Source organism: Microplitis mediator, chromosome 9 (assembly GCF_029852145.1).
Source record: "Microplitis mediator isolate UGA2020A chromosome 9, iyMicMedi2.1, whole genome shotgun sequence".
In the NCBI taxonomy this organism is placed as follows: Eukaryota; Metazoa; Arthropoda; class Insecta; order Hymenoptera; family Braconidae; genus Microplitis; species Microplitis mediator.
The window spans coordinates 2879356-2900051 of NC_079977.1; the positions used below are offsets into that span (position 1 = coordinate 2879356).

General features: G+C 29.2%; 2 protein-coding genes across 4 annotated transcripts; one reads left to right on the forward strand and one right to left on the reverse strand.

Moving 5' to 3' along the window:
* Window positions 1-177: 177 nt before the first annotated feature.
* On the reverse strand, window positions 178-17667 carry LOC130674729 (protein PTHB1). Of its 3 annotated transcripts, XM_057480144.1 has the most exons (12): window positions 17262-17665; window positions 14466-14554; window positions 11241-11505; window positions 8463-8767; window positions 8186-8316; window positions 5067-5241; window positions 4715-4957; window positions 4408-4647; window positions 2846-3159; window positions 2530-2700; window positions 2324-2464; window positions 187-2090 (listed from the first exon to the last, which is right to left on the reverse strand). In XM_057480144.1, the coding sequence occupies exons 1-12, from the start codon at window positions 17537-17539 to the stop codon at window positions 1881-1883; spliced, it is 2562 nt and encodes an 853-aa protein (XP_057336127.1). In that variant the 5' UTR covers window positions 17540-17665; the 3' UTR covers window positions 187-1880. The 3 variants fall into 3 exon arrangements, with proteins under 3 accessions (XP_057336128.1, XP_057336127.1, XP_057336129.1); XM_057480145.1 differs by lacking the exon at window positions 2324-2464 and having other exon boundaries at window positions 178-2090; window positions 17262-17667; XM_057480146.1 differs by lacking the exon at window positions 14466-14554 and having other exon boundaries at window positions 188-2090; window positions 17262-17428.
* A 927-nt stretch (window positions 17668-18594) lies between these two features.
* LOC130674736 (dynactin subunit 5) lies at window positions 18595-20664 on the forward strand. Its single transcript, XM_057480160.1, has 4 exons — window positions 18595-18773; window positions 18899-19086; window positions 20172-20283; window positions 20352-20664. The coding sequence occupies exons 1-4, from the start codon at window positions 18726-18728 to the stop codon at window positions 20547-20549; spliced, it is 546 nt and encodes a 181-aa protein (XP_057336143.1). The 5' UTR covers window positions 18595-18725; the 3' UTR covers window positions 20550-20664.
* Window positions 20665-20696: the final 32 nt, after the last annotated feature.

A 20696-nucleotide genomic window follows, 5' to 3' on the forward strand; every position in this document is an offset into this window, starting at 1 on the left:
TGAATAGGTTTCTTTGTTAATGTACTGTTAATTATATAGGTCATGTAAACACTGAAAAAATATATGAGTTTTGAAATAAAAAGTTTATAGGTAATAAAAATTTAAATAAAATACTAATGAGTATTTACACAACAATTGTGATAAATGTATATAAATATAGGGAAAAGTGGGGCAAAATGAGACGTAATTTTTCAGAAAAATATTTATTCAGTTTTTTAAAAAATACGGGGTAAGTTGGTCACCCGAAAAGAGCGGCAATTTTTTAATTTTATCTAAAGTAATTTTTTTCATGTACTCAAATTTAAAATACAGTCGATCTGTTGAATTCCGGGTCTAGGGGACGTAAGGAAATATTTTTGGATTTTCAGTCTTCTTACCGCGGGTTTAATTTTGTCTGCAACTGCCCGTTATAAGACGTTTTTATTTAATGGGATTTTAAAACGTCATATTAAAGTTTTGTCGGGACGCTGTCTCAATTTATTTTGTGTTTGTATACTATAGTATACACAAGATTCTATAGAATCTTCGCGAAACCGAGAGTAAATTTTTCCAGCTAATTTTTGAATTTTTTCCTACTCGTGTTTGTAATTTTGACAATTTTAACGGAGGCTTACAACGGATTGTCTAGTACAAATTTCAAAAAAGTGGGAAGTTGTTTTGGATTCAGTAACTGCTGATTAGGGAAAGAGGATTATCATGAACAGGCTTATAACGAGTAGTCTACAATAGTAAAATTACATAAAAAATTAGACACAATTTTTTCTAAACTTCATTTTTGTCATTACCCCAAGTCAATTTTTTTCCGATTCGTAATAAAATAACAGAAAATAAAATTTTTGGTCAAAATTTTGAAAGGTTCAGACGCTTAGTGACGACCAACTTACCCCATATTTTTCTATAGACTGTACACGGAAATAATTTTTTGATAAAAATTCCTCTGTAATTTTGAGTAATCCTGGGCCGCTGCAAAAAATTGGTATTTTTTGTTTTAAATTTATTATTTATTGTTCAAATATTAACGTTGCTTGACTATGTATTACTCTATTACTGAGTAATTTTTTAAAAGTCTTATATTTAATCGATTATTGTGAATATTTCATCTTAATCTATTCATTTTTACTCCATGCGATTAATTTTTACTCCCCAATATACCATTCTTTTAAACCTTAACTGTTTGATGAAAAACTGCTTATAACTCGAATAAATTTTCTTATCTATGGGAGTAATTTTTACTCTAAACTGCAGAGTAATATTTCAGTAGTCTTCGTTAATCTTCGGTTAATATCGGCTTCAATTAAATGTCTTTTATTTTGCTCGCGACAACTTACATGTTACGCACACAAACGTAGGCTTGGAAAAAAAGACGATCTCTGTATCTCTCTACAACTTAATATTTATTTTAAAATTAAAAAAAAATTTGTATCTTTTCTTTTTCAACACAATAAGAGTAATTTTTTTTTTATTCTTTTTCAAAATATTTATTTTAAGTCATATTCTAAAGCGATTAGATGATTTTTAGATTTTTTATGAAAATTTCAGCCTATTAATTGTAATTTTTATTGTAATTCAATACAAATTTTATAAATTGAATCATCAACTTTTTATCATAACCTACGAATAAAAATTGAATTAGAGAGAATTTATTCAGACAGCCGCTAGGTGTAATTTTTACTCGTAATTGTGAGTAAAAATTAATCTGATTGATTTTTACTCACTGAAAGAGTAAAATTTCGTAATCCGAAAGTAAAAAGTCGTGATGGTCCAAGATTACTCGATTTAAAGTAATTTTTAGAATAAATAACATAGCAATATTCATACGAAAATTCTTTCCGTGTAGCTAAACATTTGTTTTTATTTATATATGGTACAGAAAAATAAAATTATTCGTCTTCTTGAAGTACACTATTGTCATCAGACGGTTTGCTAAGCCGATCAACAGCGTGGATAAATCGTTTCTTAAGTTTAGCTAAATCCCTCGTTGTTTTGAATTCGTTCCAGCTGACTTGTCTCACCGATGACTCATGCTCAGATTTTCTTGAAGTTCCGCGCAAAAGCGCCGCCAATGTCACCTCCGCTATTTCCTCCCAATCCTTAACGAACATAAAAACCAACCATCCATATATTTATGTTTATAATACATATATATACACATTACTAATCAATTATTCACATCCATATCATACTTATATGCTAATGATGACCACAAAAGTCATTTTATTTCAATTACTATAAATTATCATAGATATCCTGCATTATGCAACAAATTTTATCTTAATGAATTTTTTTACTGCGGTTAAAATTTATATATATGAAATTAACGTACAATACTGTCACGTGGCTGTGGTTCAAAGCCGATTGCAGCTTCAAGTAATCCGTACTTATCATCGTCTGTGATATTTGTCCGCGAGAGCAAAAGGACTAATCTCAGACTACCGTACAGTTCATGTGCAGCTCGATGAAGTTCCTGGTAATCGATTTGATATATATGAGAGTTGCAATTAAAATAATAATAATGTTAAATAAAATTACCATTTGTGCTGATTCAAGTTGATTAAATTGCGTAAACATCAATTGATAAGTCGATTCTAAGAGAATTGAAAGACCAGTTGACGTTAAGGATCGCGAGTTTCTTTCCCGCATGCTCTGGAGTATTCGCTTCTCTATATTCCTCAGCTGAGTTGTCAGCAATGCAATCTCACTCTGATTGATAGATTATAATCTATATTATTATTATATATTGGAGAGGTTGGTTGGATGAAAGAATATGAAAGAATATCGAATGGCGAAACAGCAGATGGGAAGCAGAGTGAGGAGAGAATGAGGGTAATAAAAAAATTAATAGTACCGAGATCTGGTGAACTTGTTGACGAGCTACAAAGTGGGACTCAATGTGCCCCTGGACCAGCTGCAAATTATTCTGACTGATGGACGCGACAATATTTCCCGGAGTCGGATTGGGGTTAAGTCGGGAAGACAGTCTGCTCAACAGCTGCTGGATTATCAGGGTCATCGAGAGCGCATCGTTTGATTGCACGCGGTATCGGTTTGTATTTGTGCCTAATACTATTGTTACAACTCGTCCTGAATTAATGTGACGTAACCCCAGGGCATTTGAAGTCGAAGATGATGACTGTCGCTGTGAATAGTCGACTAATAATTCTGTTAAATAATTTATTTTATTAGTAGCTGAGGATTTTTATTTTTGGTTGCTAATTTCTTATTTTTTACGGAAAATCGGCGCCATCTTTTATTTTTAGCTAAAGTCAGGCGCCATTTTTCTTTAAAAGCCTCACCTGCTGTTTTTAATGTCGTCTAATTAATAAGCCAAAGCGTAATTAATAATTATTAAATTTTTTTTAGACTCTTTGGGAGTGAATTTAGAGAAATTGATAACAACTTTTATTATTTAAATTTTAATAATATTGATAAGAGTGATTTTTTAAATGTTGGTAAGGATTTTTATTTTTTTAGTTGTTAATTTCATTATTTTCTACGGAAAATTCGTACCATTTTTATTTTTTAGTGCACTCGGGCGCCATCTACTATTTTTATCGAAACTCAGGCGCCATTTTTCTTTATAAACGTCACCTGCTATTTTTAATTACGTCTAATTAATAAACTAAAGCGTAATTAATAATTACTAAATTTTTTTTAGATTCTCTGGGAGTGAATTTAAAGAAATTGATGACAACTTTTATTATTTGAATGTTAATAATATTTATAAAAGTGATTTTTTAAATTTTGGTGAGGATTTTTATTTTTTTAGTTGTTAATTTCATTATTTTCTACGGAAAATTCGCGCCATTTTCATTTTTAGTGCACTAGGGCGCCATCTTTTATTTTTATCTAAACTCCGACGCCATTTTTTCTTAAAAGCTTCACCTGCGATTTTTAATTACGTCTAATTAATAAACTAAAGCGTAATTAATAATTATTAAATTTTTTTTAGACTCTTTGGGAGTGAATTTAGAGAAATTGATTTTAACTTTTATTATTTGAATGTTGATAATATTGATAAGAGTGATTTTTAAAATTTTGGTGAGGATTTTTATTTTTTTGGTTGTCAATTTCATTATTTTCTACGGAAATTTCGCGCCATTCTTATTTTTTCGTGCACTCGGGTGCCATCTACTATTTTTATTTGAACCTAGGCGCCATTTTTTTTAAAAAACCTCACCTGCGATTTTTAATTACATCTAATTAATAGACTAATGTGTAATTAGTAATTATTAAATTTTTTTAGACTCTTTGGGAGTGAATTTAGAGAAATTGATATTAACTTTTATTATTTGAAAATTAATAATATTTATAAAAGTCATTTTAAAAAATTTTGGGCATTCTTATGCCTGTGAACTTCAAATATTAGTTTATAATTTAAAAAAAATTTAATTTAAATTCAAACAGTACCTGGAAAAAGTTGACTGAAATTAAGAAGTGGATTCGATGATTTAAAAGTCGCAGAAAAAGTTGTCGCGTTTTCTGGCGGACAAATTCGGACGAACATTCTCAAAGGCAATTGAATTATTTTTTCAATTACTCGCAAATCGCCTTTGTCAGTTTCGTAAGATGCCGTAAGTCGTAAATCCGATGACAGTACTGTTTCTCTGCCGTTTATATTAACGGTTACGGAAATCTGTTGACGATCGCCTGTTATGATAACAACCACAGCTTCAATAATAATAATAATTATTATTATTGTGTGAAAGATACTTACGTAAGCTAGGAAATGAATAAAAGTCTTCATTTACTAGCAAAGGCTTGACTACTTGAAGATTCACTTCGACGTCTTTAATAATCGTGTATGATGACAACTCGATATTTATTTTGCAACTGGGTGACGTGACCATTGACGAGTAATCTTTTATTTCTCCGTCTGTATTGAGCTGCGGATCTTTAGTTACGTCTATTGTGGACTTTATTGTTATCTCCGATTCCATTACTGCCTTTGTCATGTTATCTGATCAAAAGATACTTAGCATGTCATGAAAAATTTCAAGCGGGACTAGTGCACACCCCGTCTGAGGTGTGCAAAATATTATTTGAGATTGCGCGAATGTATCATGTACCTGAGCTAGCTTTTTTAGAAAGTTTTCTTAATTCCATTAGTTCTTTTTGCGCGGCTTTTGAATCGAATCCCCGGGAATGAAGAGGCGGTGCGACAAACAGAGACGGTTCGGCGCCAAGGTAGCAGGCTTCTATCCGTCCTTCTTCAGAAAGAATAACAAGTACTCCTTCTAAATGCTGTAATTATTGTTATCCTTTTTTATTTGTCATTTTAAATGAGTTTAAAATTGAAAACTTAGGCGGGAAATTCAAATTTCTGGGTTGATTGTCGGGATTTCCGATTTGTTTAATTAATATAACAATTTATTTATTCTAGAGCAATAAAAATATGTCAGCAAATGGAAATTTTGTCACTTTAATGGAAAATAAAAAATTTCATTAGATGCGCGTCGAAATCTAAGGCATACTTTGAATCTAAAGAAATATTGAAAACCTACATTAGACTTTTTGGGACGTAATCGTTGTAAAAGCTTGAAATGGACCTACTTAGACTTACAAAGGCTTGAATCGAACCTACAGACTTATGGAGGCGGGAATTAGACCTGCGTAGACATAAATTGCGAAACGAACGTAAGTAGACTTGACAGAAGGAAAAACGCAAGGAAAACTACAAAAAGGTTAAATTGTTAAATTCGCGAACTACTGGAGAATTGATGCAAGTGATCCATTCATCTCTCCTTAGGCTTATGACACACAAGGGTAGATTGGGTCCTCAGGCAGCCTGGGACTAACAGAGGGTCGATTTAAAAAAATCTAAGGCTGGTAAAAAATTCACGGAAAGATTGGAACCCGACTGGTTACTGTTCTGCACCCGACTCAGTACGGTGCCGGAAAAAAATGCTCGATTGTGGTGCAGCACCACACTGATTACTGTGCGGAACCTGATTGAGTCGTGTACGCTCATCACTCAGTTTTGTTACAGTTACAAACCATTGCTTGGCCCAACGAAGAATTTGTTAGCATTACAAAAACATTGTAATCCCAACGAATGCTTCGTTATCCGTATATTAAGGCAGAATTTTGTTACCGTAAGTTATCTTATCTTGTAGTCACAAAAAATTTTTTCCCGTGTGGTATCAGGATTCTATAAACTTGTCGTAACATCTCTATGCAAGACCCTTCTACTAGAGTAGCCTTTAGCGGAGGCGATTATTTAAATATTATTTCTATCACTTAGGCCTTATCACCCGCGGGTACCTTATGTCTTTGTAGGTATAATTCATGCCTTTGTAAGTCTAAGTAGGTCCATTTCAAGCTTTTACAATGATTATGACTTAATGAAAGGTTTTGGACAATAATTTCGATTTTTTAAGCCACTTTGAAGTGAAAAATTTTCATGAAAAACTGAATTTTTTTTTTGAACAGCCGCCATTTTGTCAAAAATCAAAATTTTGACTAGACCTTCGATCATTACCTGTATTTATTTACTACAAAACTAAATATTTTTGGTTTTTGGTTTTCAGATAATTTGGACCAGAGATATCTTGCTCACCACCAAGCACCTTTTTTTGGAGGTCTCTCCGCAGATCATCTACAGGAGCTAGGGGATCCAATATTTTTTTAAATAAACCGCTGATTGTTAAAGTACATTAAATTCTGTTTAAATACATTTTTTCCATTAATGTATAAAATAAAATGCCTCTTTGAAAAAATTCACAAAAAAAAACGCGTTTCTTCTGCCTCGCAAGTGGATATAACCCCTTAAATAGTCTACTGTAGGTCTCCAATGCTCATTTAGGTTCAAAGTATGCTTCAAATTTCGACTCGGGTGGTTTGTAAAAAGTGTTTTATAAATTTAGTAATTGGAAAATCTTGTTCTATTGAAAGAAATGTTTTCTTATCAACTAGAAACCGTCTAAAACTGAGCTATTCTAAATATCACTTTATATATATGTGTATAGATATTTAAATAAAAATGTATACGATTATCGAGACGACATTTCGCCTTTTATGATCGCAACACGTCATCCTTCTGGCATTTGGTCCGCACGATCAGGTTTTGTTTAATTAATTGAGACGAAATCAAATCAAGTATACACAGCCTCGGTTAATCAATTTAATAATCTCCATCTCACTTTTATAGATCGTCTATATGAATAAATCATTCGCTTTGGTAATATTCCTTTTTATTTTTTACTCGTAAAAATATATATTTTATTATATCTATAACTTTTTTTTTTTGAAACTCTTTCAAAGGGAAATTGTCAATGATTTGTGATAGTAATTTTATTTATAGAAACATTTTTTTTTTCTATAGAGGACACGGAAACTTGATAACAAATTCTATATGATATAAATTTTTATCACTGTTATTATTATGCTTTCAAAGGTCATTTGATTAATATTATTATTGATAATTATTTTTATGTGACTCCATAATGATAATAAAATATTTAAATTAAAAGCGGCATTAAAAATTTCAAATCTAGTGAAAAGGGGCAAAGTGGTCTTCTAGAATTTTTTTCTTTATATTTTAGGACACAAATTAAATATGGGGCAATGTGGGCCAACAAAAATTTTGTACCCGATACTTTTTGGAAAAAAAAGTGGGGAAATTTTTTTATATTTTAAAACTCAAAATAAATCTGGGGAAATATGGGTCAGCAAAAATTTTACACCCGACACTTTTTGGAAAAAAAAGTGGGGAAATTTTTTAATATTTTAAGACACAAAATAAATCAGGGGCAATATGGGCCAACAAAAATTTTGTACCCGACACTTAAATTAAATCTGGGGAAATATGGGTCAGCAAAAATTTTGCACCCGACACTTTTTGGAAAAAAAAATGGGGAAATTTTTTAATATTTCAAGACACAAAAAAAATCTGGGGCAGTATGGGCCAACGAAAATTTTGCACCTGACACTTTTTGGAAAAAAAAGTGGGGAAATTTTTCAATATTTTAAGACACAAAATAAATCTAGGGAAATATGGGTCAGCAAAAATTTTACACCCGACACTGTGGAAAAAAAATGGAGGAATTTTTTTCTCAGGTCTAACCCCCCCCCTGCCTCGATATTGCAGACGATATTTTTATTTTTTTCTGTGATGGTGAAAATAAATGGCGTAAATAAAATAATAAAACTCGTATATTTTATATATAATATATATAAGTAATTTAACCTGAAAATGCGCGCGTACAATTGCGACAGGTGTGAAAGGCAATTGCGCGGACCACTTTAGTGTTGCGCCCTCGTAAACCAGCAGGGTGTCCGTGTCGGCGACGACAAGAACCATCAGTTTGCCGTCTGGCTCTTAAAATAATAAAAATTAACTACATAGATATAAATATAAATTACGGAAGTATATATTAGTATAAATAAATAAGTGATAAAAATAAAATTTATGGTCTGCATAAATCCCTAGTATATATTCAAATAAATAATAATAGTATTTGTACCAATTACATAAGCGTGGAAACACACAGGACTGTAATCAAGTTTCTTAGCATATTTAACACTCGTACAATTGTCACGGAAGCAGTAGAGATTTCTCTCACCGAGGACGATAATTCCGACCTCAAAGCTACTTAACGTCACTGTTTGGATACCCAGTATTGCTTCCCCGAGATTATAAGTCCAGTCAGGTTCAAGCCACTTTATGCTGTTATCATTATCTCCATTATCACTGCTGGCTTTTCCATTTATTTCCATACGATTTTTTCGCTCTTCTTCAAGTCTACCAAATTCCGCGATATTTTGATACCTTAAATTTTTTAAAACTTCATTATTATTATTATTATTATTATTATTATTATTATTATTATTATTATTATTATTATTATTATTATTATTATTATTATTATTATTATTATTATTATTATTATTATTATTACTATTATTATTACTATTATTATTACTATTATTTATTATTATTATTATTATTATTATTATTATTATTATTATTATTATTATTATTATTATTATTATTATTATTATTATCATTATTATTATTATTATTAAAATTATTATTATTATTATTATTATTATTATTATTATTATTATTATTATTATTATTATTATTATTATTATTATTATTATTATTATTATTATTAAAAAAAAAAATTTGCAATTTTAATGACAATATATATTTTACTTGTACATATACTCCGTTAACATTCGTCATCGTATAGTTTTTTTGCTAATAAATATATATATGTATATTGCTACATACATTATTATCAGTGGGAATACTACTCTCGACTATTTCAAATGACTTTAAGTGTGCTTGGAATAAATTATTTATGTTTATACTTACAAGCAAATATTTATTATTATTTTTTATAGACGTGGCTAGAAAATATTTATATGGTTAAGATAATAATGTAGTATTTTATTTGAATAAACATAAATATATATACTTGAAGAGGGATGGACGAATAATTCAAAGTTTGTTTTCGAATTAATAAAAAAAATGGAATATTCATTACACTATTAATTATTTTTCCCAAGTGCAGAACAACGATAAAATGGTTAAAAATAAAATATTATGCATCCTCTTTTATATCAACTGGATGCCACGAGTGCATCGATATAGATATACAATAGTGTGCTAAAATACACAAAAGACTCAGTTCAGAGTTTATATTCTACTCTCATCATGATCTCTTGGTCTCGACGCCGGCGCCTAGACGTTCGGCGACCCAATTTAAATTTGCACTTTTATCTCTTTTGCTATTTAATTCTCTTTACTGTTCTATTAACTCGGAAAATTACAATCATAATAGTAATAATCTTACATTTGACAATAATAGTTACCCGGGTAAAAAAATTTCAAGCCAAAATAACAATAAAATTTTTTTCTCAACCGAAAAAGGCCCAGGTAGTGAACACAAGGCTGAAAAATACCTGATAGTCAAACCTGAAAAAAACTGATTCAATTTATCGGCCAATTTTCGGTCTTATTAAGAATAACGAAATTTCGAAGTGTTTTCGGCCTTTTCATATAAAATTCTACGGCTAAGGCGAGATTTCGACCAAATTCAGGCCTCTCCCATACGAAAAAAACATATATCCGGATATATCCGGGCCAATCTGCATATAAACGACATAAATAAAAATGTATGTCTCATATATGCAGATTGGCCCGGATATATCCGGATATATATTTTTTTCGTATGGGCTGTGAATAAAATTCTATGATTTCGGAATGATTTTGGCCAAATTTATCTTTTTCGATAAATTTTCGGCCTGTTTACTAAAAATAACAAAATTTCGGCATGATTTCGGCCAACTTTCGACTTTTCCAATAAAATTCTACGGTTTTTCAGAGAGATTTCGGTCAAATTTATCCTTTTCGGCGAATTTTCGGCCTGTTTATGAAGAACTTTAAAATTTCAGCGACTTTTCTGCCAACTTTCGACCTTTTTTAATGAAATTCTACGACTTCAGTGAGATTTCGACCAAATTATGGCTTCTTTGACTAAAATTCTATAATTTCGGAATAATTTCGGCCAAAATTATGGTTTTTGGCGAATTTTCGGCCTGTTTATTAAGAACAATAAAATTTCGGCGCGTTTTCGGCTAACTTTCGACTTTTTCAATCAAATTCTACGGTTTTTCAGAGAGATTCCGGTCAAATTTATCTTTTTCGGCGAAATTTCGGTCTGTTTATTAAGAATATCAAAATTTCGGCGTGTTTTCGACCAACTTTCGACTTTTTCAATGAAATTCTACGGTTTTTCAGAGAAATTTCGGTCAAATTTATCTTTTTCGGCCTGTTTATTAAGAACTTTAAATTTTTGGCGCGTTTTCTGCCAACTTTCAACCTTTTCTAATAAAATTATACGGCTTCAGCGAGATTTCAACCAAATTCAGGCTTCTTTGAATAAAATTCTATGATTTCGGCCAAATATTTTTACCCGGGCATAATAATAATGCTTTGGTACAAACTCCTATCATTGTCAAATAGACAACCGGATAATTACTTTAAAATTAATACAATTAATTTCTAGTACATAAATTTCGAATTAAAATACCACGGGAGGAGGGTTCAAAAATTGGACAATCTCGAAATTCAAAAAATCAATTTTCGTACGTAGTAGGGGTAACCCGATAAATAAACAACTTTTTACTTTTTTTTGCACAAAATTAAACCGGCAGTCTCTATAATTTATAATAATTAAAGAAACCGCTTTGTTTTAACAATAACATTACTGAGAATAATGAATAAATTGAACCTGTAACATTCAAGCAGCCATCCAGGACTCGACGTGATAAAAACGTCATTCCTCGGTACATATGCAACTTGCTCTGGTAGCAAACGGTCTTTTAAAACTTGATGAAATGTGTGTATTTCCTGTTCATAGAAAAGCATCGTGCCATCAAGACACTGAACGCAGAAGAAATCCCGGCCTCGAGCACCGCCAAAAGGTCCAGCTATCAACGATGCCGGAAAACGGGGTAATTCATGCTCATAAACTACTTCCAGGATACACCGGTCGCCTAAAAAAAATAACAAAAACAGTTATTTATTATCTATACCTTCGCTTTTTGCAGTAGATGCTCCAATCACTGCACATTAAATGGGAATTAATCCGATATCTGAATATATATAAGCAAATACTGCTGCTGTTTAACAGACAGAACTATAATCAAATATATATATATATGACGAGCTCCGTCTTGAGAGAATTAGCATTCGGTTCCCTGTCATTATTCACATTCGGCGGATAGTAATAATTGCAACCCTTTCTATCCCCGATCATTAATAGATTTTCTCGTCTGTCTTCATAAGCGGATCCGCTTTTGCTCCTCATTCGTCCATTATCATATTATTAACTTTTAAATTCAATGGCCCTTTCTTACCGGCTTTGCCTTATTTGCTTTTTAAGATACCTGCTGCGGCAAAACCCGATGGCCAATTAACGTAATGAGAAGCGCATATCCAATCAGCAAACTACCAGCATATATATATGTATATACTTAATTCTTCTTATTCTACATTCCGATGGATAAAACTTTCAAGTTTTTCAATGAATATTGTCATTGTTTTTTGCTCTTTCTCTTTGTAATCTTGAGATTTTTTTTTATTTCATGGATCTCTCAGCTTTGAAATTTAATTTTTAATATTATTCAGATTTTATACATTTTTCCTAAATGAGATCTTTGAAAATTACTCATGCATTGTATAGTACATGGAGAAAAAAAAATAGGTAATTTTCTTATGTTGCATAGTAATTTTTCCTATGTTCGCATAGAAATTTTTACTATGCTATCATAGGAATTTTTCCGATGTTGACATAGCAAAGTTCCCTATGTGAATATAGGAACATACCATGTAACATAGGGACACTTACTATGCAACATAGGAAAATTTACTATGCAATAGAGGAAAATTTACTGTGTTAACATAGGAAAATTTACTATGCAACATAGGAAAATTTACTGTGTTAACATAGAAAAGTTTACTATGCAACAGAGGAAAATTTACTGTGTTAACATGCGAAAATTTACTATGCAACATAGAAAAATTGACTATGCAACATAGGAAAATTTACTGTGTTAACATATGAAAATTTACTGTGCAACATAGGAAAATTTACTGTGTTACCATAGGAAAATTTACTATGCAACAGAGGGAAATTTACTACGTATCATAAGGATATTTACTATGCAACATAGGAAAATTTACTGTATTAACATGCGAAAATTTACTATGCAACATAGAAAAATTGACTATTCAACATAGGAAAATTTACTGTGTTAACATATGAAAATTTACTGTGCAACATAGGAAAATTTACTGTGTTACCATAGGAAAATTTACTATGCAACAGAGGGAAATTTACTACGTATCATAAGGATATTTACTATGCAACATAGGAAAATTTACTGTATTAACATGCGAAAATTTACTATGCAACATAGAAAAATTGACTATGCAATATAGGAAAATTTACTGTGTTAACATATGAAAATTTACTGTGCAACATAGGAAAATTTACTGTGTTACCATAGGAAAATTTACTATGCAACAGAGGGAAATTTACTACGTATCATAAGGATATTTACTATGCAACATAGGAAAATTTACTATGTATCATAGGGAAATTTACTATGCAACTTAGGAAAATTTACTGTGTTAACATAGTGGCACAGGAATTACTCCTATATTAACATAGTAAAATTTCCTATGTTCGACATAGGAAAAATTCCAATGCTACAGAGAAAAAATTACTATGGTAACATAGGAATAATTCCTATGCTGACGTAAAAATGTTTCCTATGTTGACACAGTAACTTTTACTATGTAAACATAGCAAATTTTCCTATGTATTATATAGGAAAAGTTTCTATGCAATATAGTATTTTTTCCTATATTTCCATAGGGAATTTCCCTACAATTACAACAGAAAAATTCCTATGTCCACAAAATAATAGTTACTATGCCAACATAGGAAAAATTACTTTTTTTTTTCTCCGTGTAATTTAAAAAAAAAAATTTTAAGCTGTAATTAATAAATCAAAAAAAAATTTATATATATACATAAATAGATTTTTCTGCTACTCTTCATATATTTATATATATTTGTCTTTATTTTAATTATTATATTATTTGACTATAAGTTTTTTTTTTTCAAATTTAATTTTATTAAATTCAAAAAAATTAGAAATTAATTGAATTATTTACTGTCTTAATTGAAATAATTCAATATGGATTTTAATATCAATAGTCACATTCCCAAGTCGTTAAAATTCATAACTAGTAGCAACATATATATATATATATATATATATATATATATATTGGATAAAATAAAAATTCTCTTAACTTTAATTCTATATAATGACGATAATAATAATATATAACCATGAACTTGTATTGATATTTATATATATATATATATATATATATATATATATATATATGTTAAAATAAAAATGTATAGCTAATATCGAATGTAGTAAAAGGTGTGGAACGTCTCTTAAATTCCAAATAAAATCATTGAAGAATTTATTCGATGTCTTGTCTCTATTCATTTATCTCTCTCATATTTTTATATATTTTTTTTTTGACTTCTTCATTTAATTTATTTTATTCTGCCTGTCATACTTCATTAAGTCTCCAAAGATAACAAGAAACGAATAAGAGAGAATATGAATATATGATTTTCAAATTTAATACTCGTAGAATTTATGAAAAATAATTAAATTAAATTAAATTATTCACTTATTTGAATTAAGTGTGACTTTGAATAACGAGGGAAAATTTGAATTAGTGATAGCGATAAGGAAAAAATAACGCGGGTCCATTTATCGGAGCAAGACACGGATAGGTACACTATCGTATCGTACGTCATAAGACAGTTAGTAGCGAGTATACTTTGATTATTATATATATAGTGAATAAAGAATGAGATAAATAAATATAAAAATAAAAAGAAGATCCAAGTTCGACGAACCATGCTCGGTTGATCCTGGACTAAAAGTAACTGCATATACGAGAAGCTTGCTGGGTGTCAGAATACCCAATCGTAGATCCTGAGAACCCCTGTAACAGCCAAGTGATTACGATCGGTTTAAGATGACGTGAAACGATCCAGTGTAGAGAGCAAGTAGAGACTTAAACTTAACATATTTACTATATATATTATACTTGTATCATATATGTGAGTTTGCTGGGGGATAAGATATGAATATCGAAAGCATCAGAATTAACAATAATTGTAACTGGTTTTTTGCACATACCTCTGTAAATATTAAGTTAACAAAAAAGTGCAAAGGAACCTTTTTTGTAGCTTATTAAATTCTCTACAAAAAAGGTATCTTATATATTTTTTATAAATTGAATAGTTACTGAGATATTCCAAGTTTAAAATTTTCTGACGTCTGAATTATAAAAAATCAGAAGAACAAAAAGTTATAAAATAAGTTTGTATTTTTTTTTTTAATTAAAAACAATTTTTTTTTTATGGTATTCAAAAATTGAAAGTATAACTGAAAATAAAAATTTTGGTAGCATTCCGAGCTCTTAATAATGATATTAAGGTTTGCCTCAATCCATTTTTCTATTTTCCATTTAAATAACACGGGAAAAAAAATTTTTTTTTTTTAGAATTTTACAGCTCATAAACCAATCAACTGATTTTTATGCATAACAAATTTTTTTGTAGGAAATTGAACGCTGTACAAAAAAAGTCTCTTATTATTTTTTGATAAATCCCACTGTTCAAAAGTTATTTAAGCTTCAAGTCAAATTTATAGTAAATTTTGAGATTTTTTTATTTTTCCGGCGAAACTATCAGTCTTATCAAAAAATATCATAGAAACTTTTTGTAGATAATTTTATTCCTTACAAATTATTACAGAAAAAATTTTTCGAAATTCTGCGTTGCTTTCAAGTTATTTCCATTTCAATGTCAAGCTCTTAAAAAAATAGATTTCTGATTAATTTTAAGAGCTTGACATTGAAATGAAAATAAATTGAAAACAATGCGGAATTTCGAAAAATTTTATTCGTAATAATTTATAAGGAATAAAATTACCTACAAAAAAGATTCTATGACATTTTGTAATAAGACTGATAGTTTCGCCGGAAAAGTGAAAAGATCTCAAAATTTACTATAAATTTGACTTGAAGCTTAAATAACTTTTGAATAGTGGGATTTATCGAAAAATGATAAGAGACTTTTTTTGTAGAGCGTTCAATTTTCTACACAAAGTTTCATTGCGCATAAAAATCCGTTGAGTGGTCTGTAAGCTAGAAAATTCTAAAAAAAAATAAATTTTTTTCTCATGTTATTTTAATGGAAAATAGAAAAATGGATTGAGGCAAACCTTAATATTATTATTAAGAGCTCGGATTGGCACCAAAATTTTTATTTTCAGGTATACTTTCAATTTTTGAATACCAAAAAAAAATTTGTTTTTTCTGAAACACCCTAGTCTTGATACCTTAACCACCTGGCCACTGCAAGACTTTGAAAAATTTTAAATTTAATAGTTACTTGAGTCATCACACGGCTCAAGACTCTTTTCCTCTCACTTTCTCTCTTATTACTTTTTATTCTCTCTCACTCTCTCTCTTATTACCAGAAAAGTGTAAAATAATAATAATAATAATAATAATAATAATAATAATAATAATAATAATAATAATAATAAGTAAAGGGAGAGGTTATGCTAATTAGTAAAGAATCAACTTGAGAACACGTGCTATCTATATATTACGATAAAACATTAATGTAACTGCACTTGTATGATATTTTCGTAAAGAGATCAACTTTTTTTTTTTATGTATATAAATATATATGTTATGAATATATGTAATGCATATTTATGGACTCGTAAATGATGGAAAATTAATAAGCCATAATTGACACTTTCAGTATTTACTATTATTATTATTAATTATTACAAATAATAAAAAAAGAACTGAATTGATTTATTAAATATATATAAGTATATATGTGTGGATGTATTAGACAACTATTTTGCAGCAATATTTATTTATAGTCACGGTTCAAATTCAGTAAGTCAAAAAAAATCCTGGTTTCGTTATGGCGCGTAATTTTAAAAGGTCGGTCGTTTAAAAAAATTTGTGATTAAAAATAGAGAAATAAAAATTTTTTAGTCGTTTATTGTTATATTTTATAATCAATTAATTATCTTGTGGAATTATCAATCATAGAGCGGAATGGGGCAGTAAATTATCTACAAAAAAGCCCCGAGTTAAATCTGTACGCCATAGAGTTTTTTATTTACGGAGGGTGAAAGTTTATTTTTTATAAAAATTATTATAAAATCACTCAGCGCTGGTAAAGTTTTAAAGTTACATAAAAAAATTAAACGATGATTTTTTATAGAATTGCATGGCCTGCAAAAAAGGTCTAATTGAATAAACTGATAAATTTAAAATTTAAAAAGTTGTAGGCATTTTAAAATAAAATCACGATAATAAAATAATTTAAATATTTTTTACAAGTTTTAAATTTTATACTCTACAAATATATGTAGCGTATATAATCGATATGGCGGGAAAAATATATTTGGATCGTAAAAAGTGACACTAAATGTAATAAAATAATTTTTATTTGTACTTTTGGCGCGCATGCGATAAAAATCAGCGATCTTCAAAAATCGTAATTCGCGCGCGTACTTACAGGATCATTTTTTCGGACTGAGTGGACACTAAACGATTTTAAATTCTGAGTATTAAAAAAAAATTCTCCAAAATACCCGTCATCAAAAATACTCACGAGACAAATTTCCCAGCTTTGACATCAACGATGCAATCCGCGACTCGCGATTCGATAATCAAATCCGTTAATTGATAGCCAGTTGGGTTGACATTTTCGTCGTCCCATTTAGACGACGGACTGTACAATCTCAAAAATCCACTGTGACTTGACACAACAATAATATCTTTTTTATCCTCACCAAACAGCGGCACGACCAGAAGATTTTTGCCGTCAAAAATTTCCTGACCGCCACCGCATTCTGTTCTCCACCATTCTCGTGTTCGAAACAGGGACATTGTTCAAAATTACATCAATAGTGACACAAATGATAGACAATACTATGCCTACAATTGTATACTTTTACTTTGATACCCGGTTATAAGTCGCAGACTAGTTATTTACTACATGCACTCGTTGCCATGGTGATTCAATACAAACATTCAAATCTGAAATTGACTTTTTTTTTAAATAAAAATAATTACTTGTAATTTTTATCACTATCAATATTTTTTTCATTTATTTATTTATTATTCAGTTTAAAAATATGTCATTACTTTTAATTTTTAAACTCTTTTTTTTTGTAAGTAATTTTAATAATAAATATTTTACGCTTTTCCTGATCCTGAAGTTAGCAGACAATTAACAGTTTTCAGGTTCTAATTAAAAAAAAAGAGAAAACTAAAAAAATGCACATGTAGAAAATTTAAAAACCTATAAGTGCAATTTCTCAAAAGTTTTTTTTTATTTAAATTTATTATTTTAAAAAGAAAACAAAACTTAGACGTCGGCTAACTTCAGTATCTTTTCCAGAGTCTGAAGTTAGTAGACAATTAAAAATTCGAATATTTTTTCAATCGATCAATTAAAAAAAAAAAAAAACTAAAAAAATCCACATATAGGAAATTTAAAAAACTAGAAGTGCAATTTTTCAAAAAAATTTTTTTATTAAAATTTATCATTTTAAAAAGAAAACAAAATTTTGACGTCGGCTAACTTCAATATCTTTTCCAGATTCTGAAGTGAGTAGACAATTTGAATTTTTTTTCAACAAATCATTGAAAAAAAAAAAAAAAGTAAAAACATGCACATGTAGGAAATTTAAAAAACTATGAGCGCAATTTTTCAAAAATATTTTTCGGTTTAAAATTATTATTTCAAAAAGAAAAAAAAAATTATTTGACGTCGGCTAACTTCAGTATCGTGACTTTTTAAACACCAACTTAATAATAATAATAATTTAAAAATTTGAAATCAGTTCAAATGTCGCCCGCAGGTGACAGCACTTTCTTGACATTTAAATTCTGTTGGTAATCCGCCGACATATTGAATATTTATTATTATTATTATTATTTTTGCAGAAAAATATAAATATATCATATATAATATACAAAGTATTTGTTTAGTTGATATAAAATATTAATCACATGTAATTTTTTTTTTAAATTGAACTAGGAAATAATTATAAAAAAATTATCAAGAAAAATGGAACCGCATGACATTTATTATGACAGGGCTGAATATATTGAGACAGTAAGAATTTTTTGCTACTTAACCTTATTTATATATAAGAATATGTGCTGATATTAATTTATATATTAGAATATGCATTGATGGTAATTTATATTAATTGTTAATTTGAATATCAATATTTTCAGGCCTCCGGTAATAAAGTGAGCAGACAAACTGTTTTATGCGGCTCGCAAAATATTGTTTTGCATGGGAAAGTTATTGTTCAATCAGATGCGATAATTCGGGGCGATTTGGCGAATGTTCGTGTTGGCAGATATTGTATAATAAGTAAAAATGTCGTTATCAGACCACCGTTCAAAAAATTCAGCAAAGGGTAATTAATATATAAACATAATAATGTAGTATTTAATGACATAAATTAATGATCCTGATGTTAGCAGACATTTTAAAATTTTTGAATTTTCGTATTTCAACAAATCAATTGCAAAAAAATAAAATAAAAATATGCACATGTAGAAAATTTAAAAAACTACAGGTGCAATTTTTTCAAATATTTTTTTTTTATGTTTTATCTAAAAAAAAAATCAAAAAATTTTAAGACGTCGGCTAACTGCAGTATCATAAATTAGTATCACGCAGAAAAAAAAAATTTACCTGGTGGAAATTTTTCGAAATTTTATCTGAAAAACTCAGTTCTTAAGTTCTAAAGACTTTTTCAAACTTCTAAAGACTTTCTCAGAGAAAAATCCGAAAAATTTCTACCCGGGTTATTATCACTTAGGACTAGAAAAAATTTATTAGCGTAAGTAATTTTTTCTTGGCTCAAGACAGGCGGTGATCACTTCTGCCCCCCACCATGCCCAATTTTGTCAGGGTCGAGTTTAAATAGTGAATTTGACAAAACGAATTTTCCCAAAATTGATTCCGCTAATGGAATTCCTTGTGGATATCAACAATTAGTATAAATAACTATAAAAACTCGAAAAATTGTAAGACAGCGCTTTTAAGTTGGTATGGAAAAACTGAGTCGGCTGACAAAATTGAGTTCCATACAAAAGCATTGAGTGATCACCGCCTGGCTCAAGAAAAGTTTTAATTCTCCATTTACTGTACTAGTGCAGAAGAACGATTCCGTTCATTTACTCGAGTGCGAAAGATAAAAAAGTATAAATTTTCCTTGAGTTTTAAAAATTTTTTCGTCGTTCAATGTCAGATTAAGACACAGTGTTTCTAGTCGCGTTATTAAAATAAAAAACAAGACATTTGTTATCGAAATGTATTAATATTTTGATGAAAATATTTATGATAACTAGTAGGAGTGGAAAATCATTCTTGTAAATTACTTATAATTTTATTTTTTACATAACTTTATAAAATGGGCTTATATATTAACATTAATCTTGCTACATAATTAGTATATATTTTAATGATATTAATTATCAATAAATTTAATTTTAGAGTTGCCTTTTTTCCATTACAAATGGGCGATCATGTATTCGTTGGTGAACGTGCTGTTGTTAACGCAGCTGTAGTTGGCTCGTATGTTTATATTGGAAAAAATGCAGTAATTGTATGTTTTCATTTTATTATCTAATAATTTATTGACATTAACTAGTAATTATTAATATTGAATCTCAGGGAAGACGATGCATTTTGAAAGACTGCTGTTTTATTGAAGACGGCGCAGTTATCCCGCCAGAAACAATAGTCCCGTCATTCACTAAATTTTCTGGAAACCCTGCAATGGCCGTTGAAGATTTACCCGAGTGTACTTTAGATTTGATGGTCGATTTTACTAAAAATTATTACCAGCATTTCCTCCCAGCCTCAAAGTAATTATTTATTAACTCGTTTATTTTTTTATTTATTTTATTTTTTTTATTTAGTTGTAAATACACAGGACACTTTTCTCGAATGTAAACAAATTTGTTTAAATAATAATTTATATTCCTAACGAAAATAAGGAAAAATAAAATTTATTAA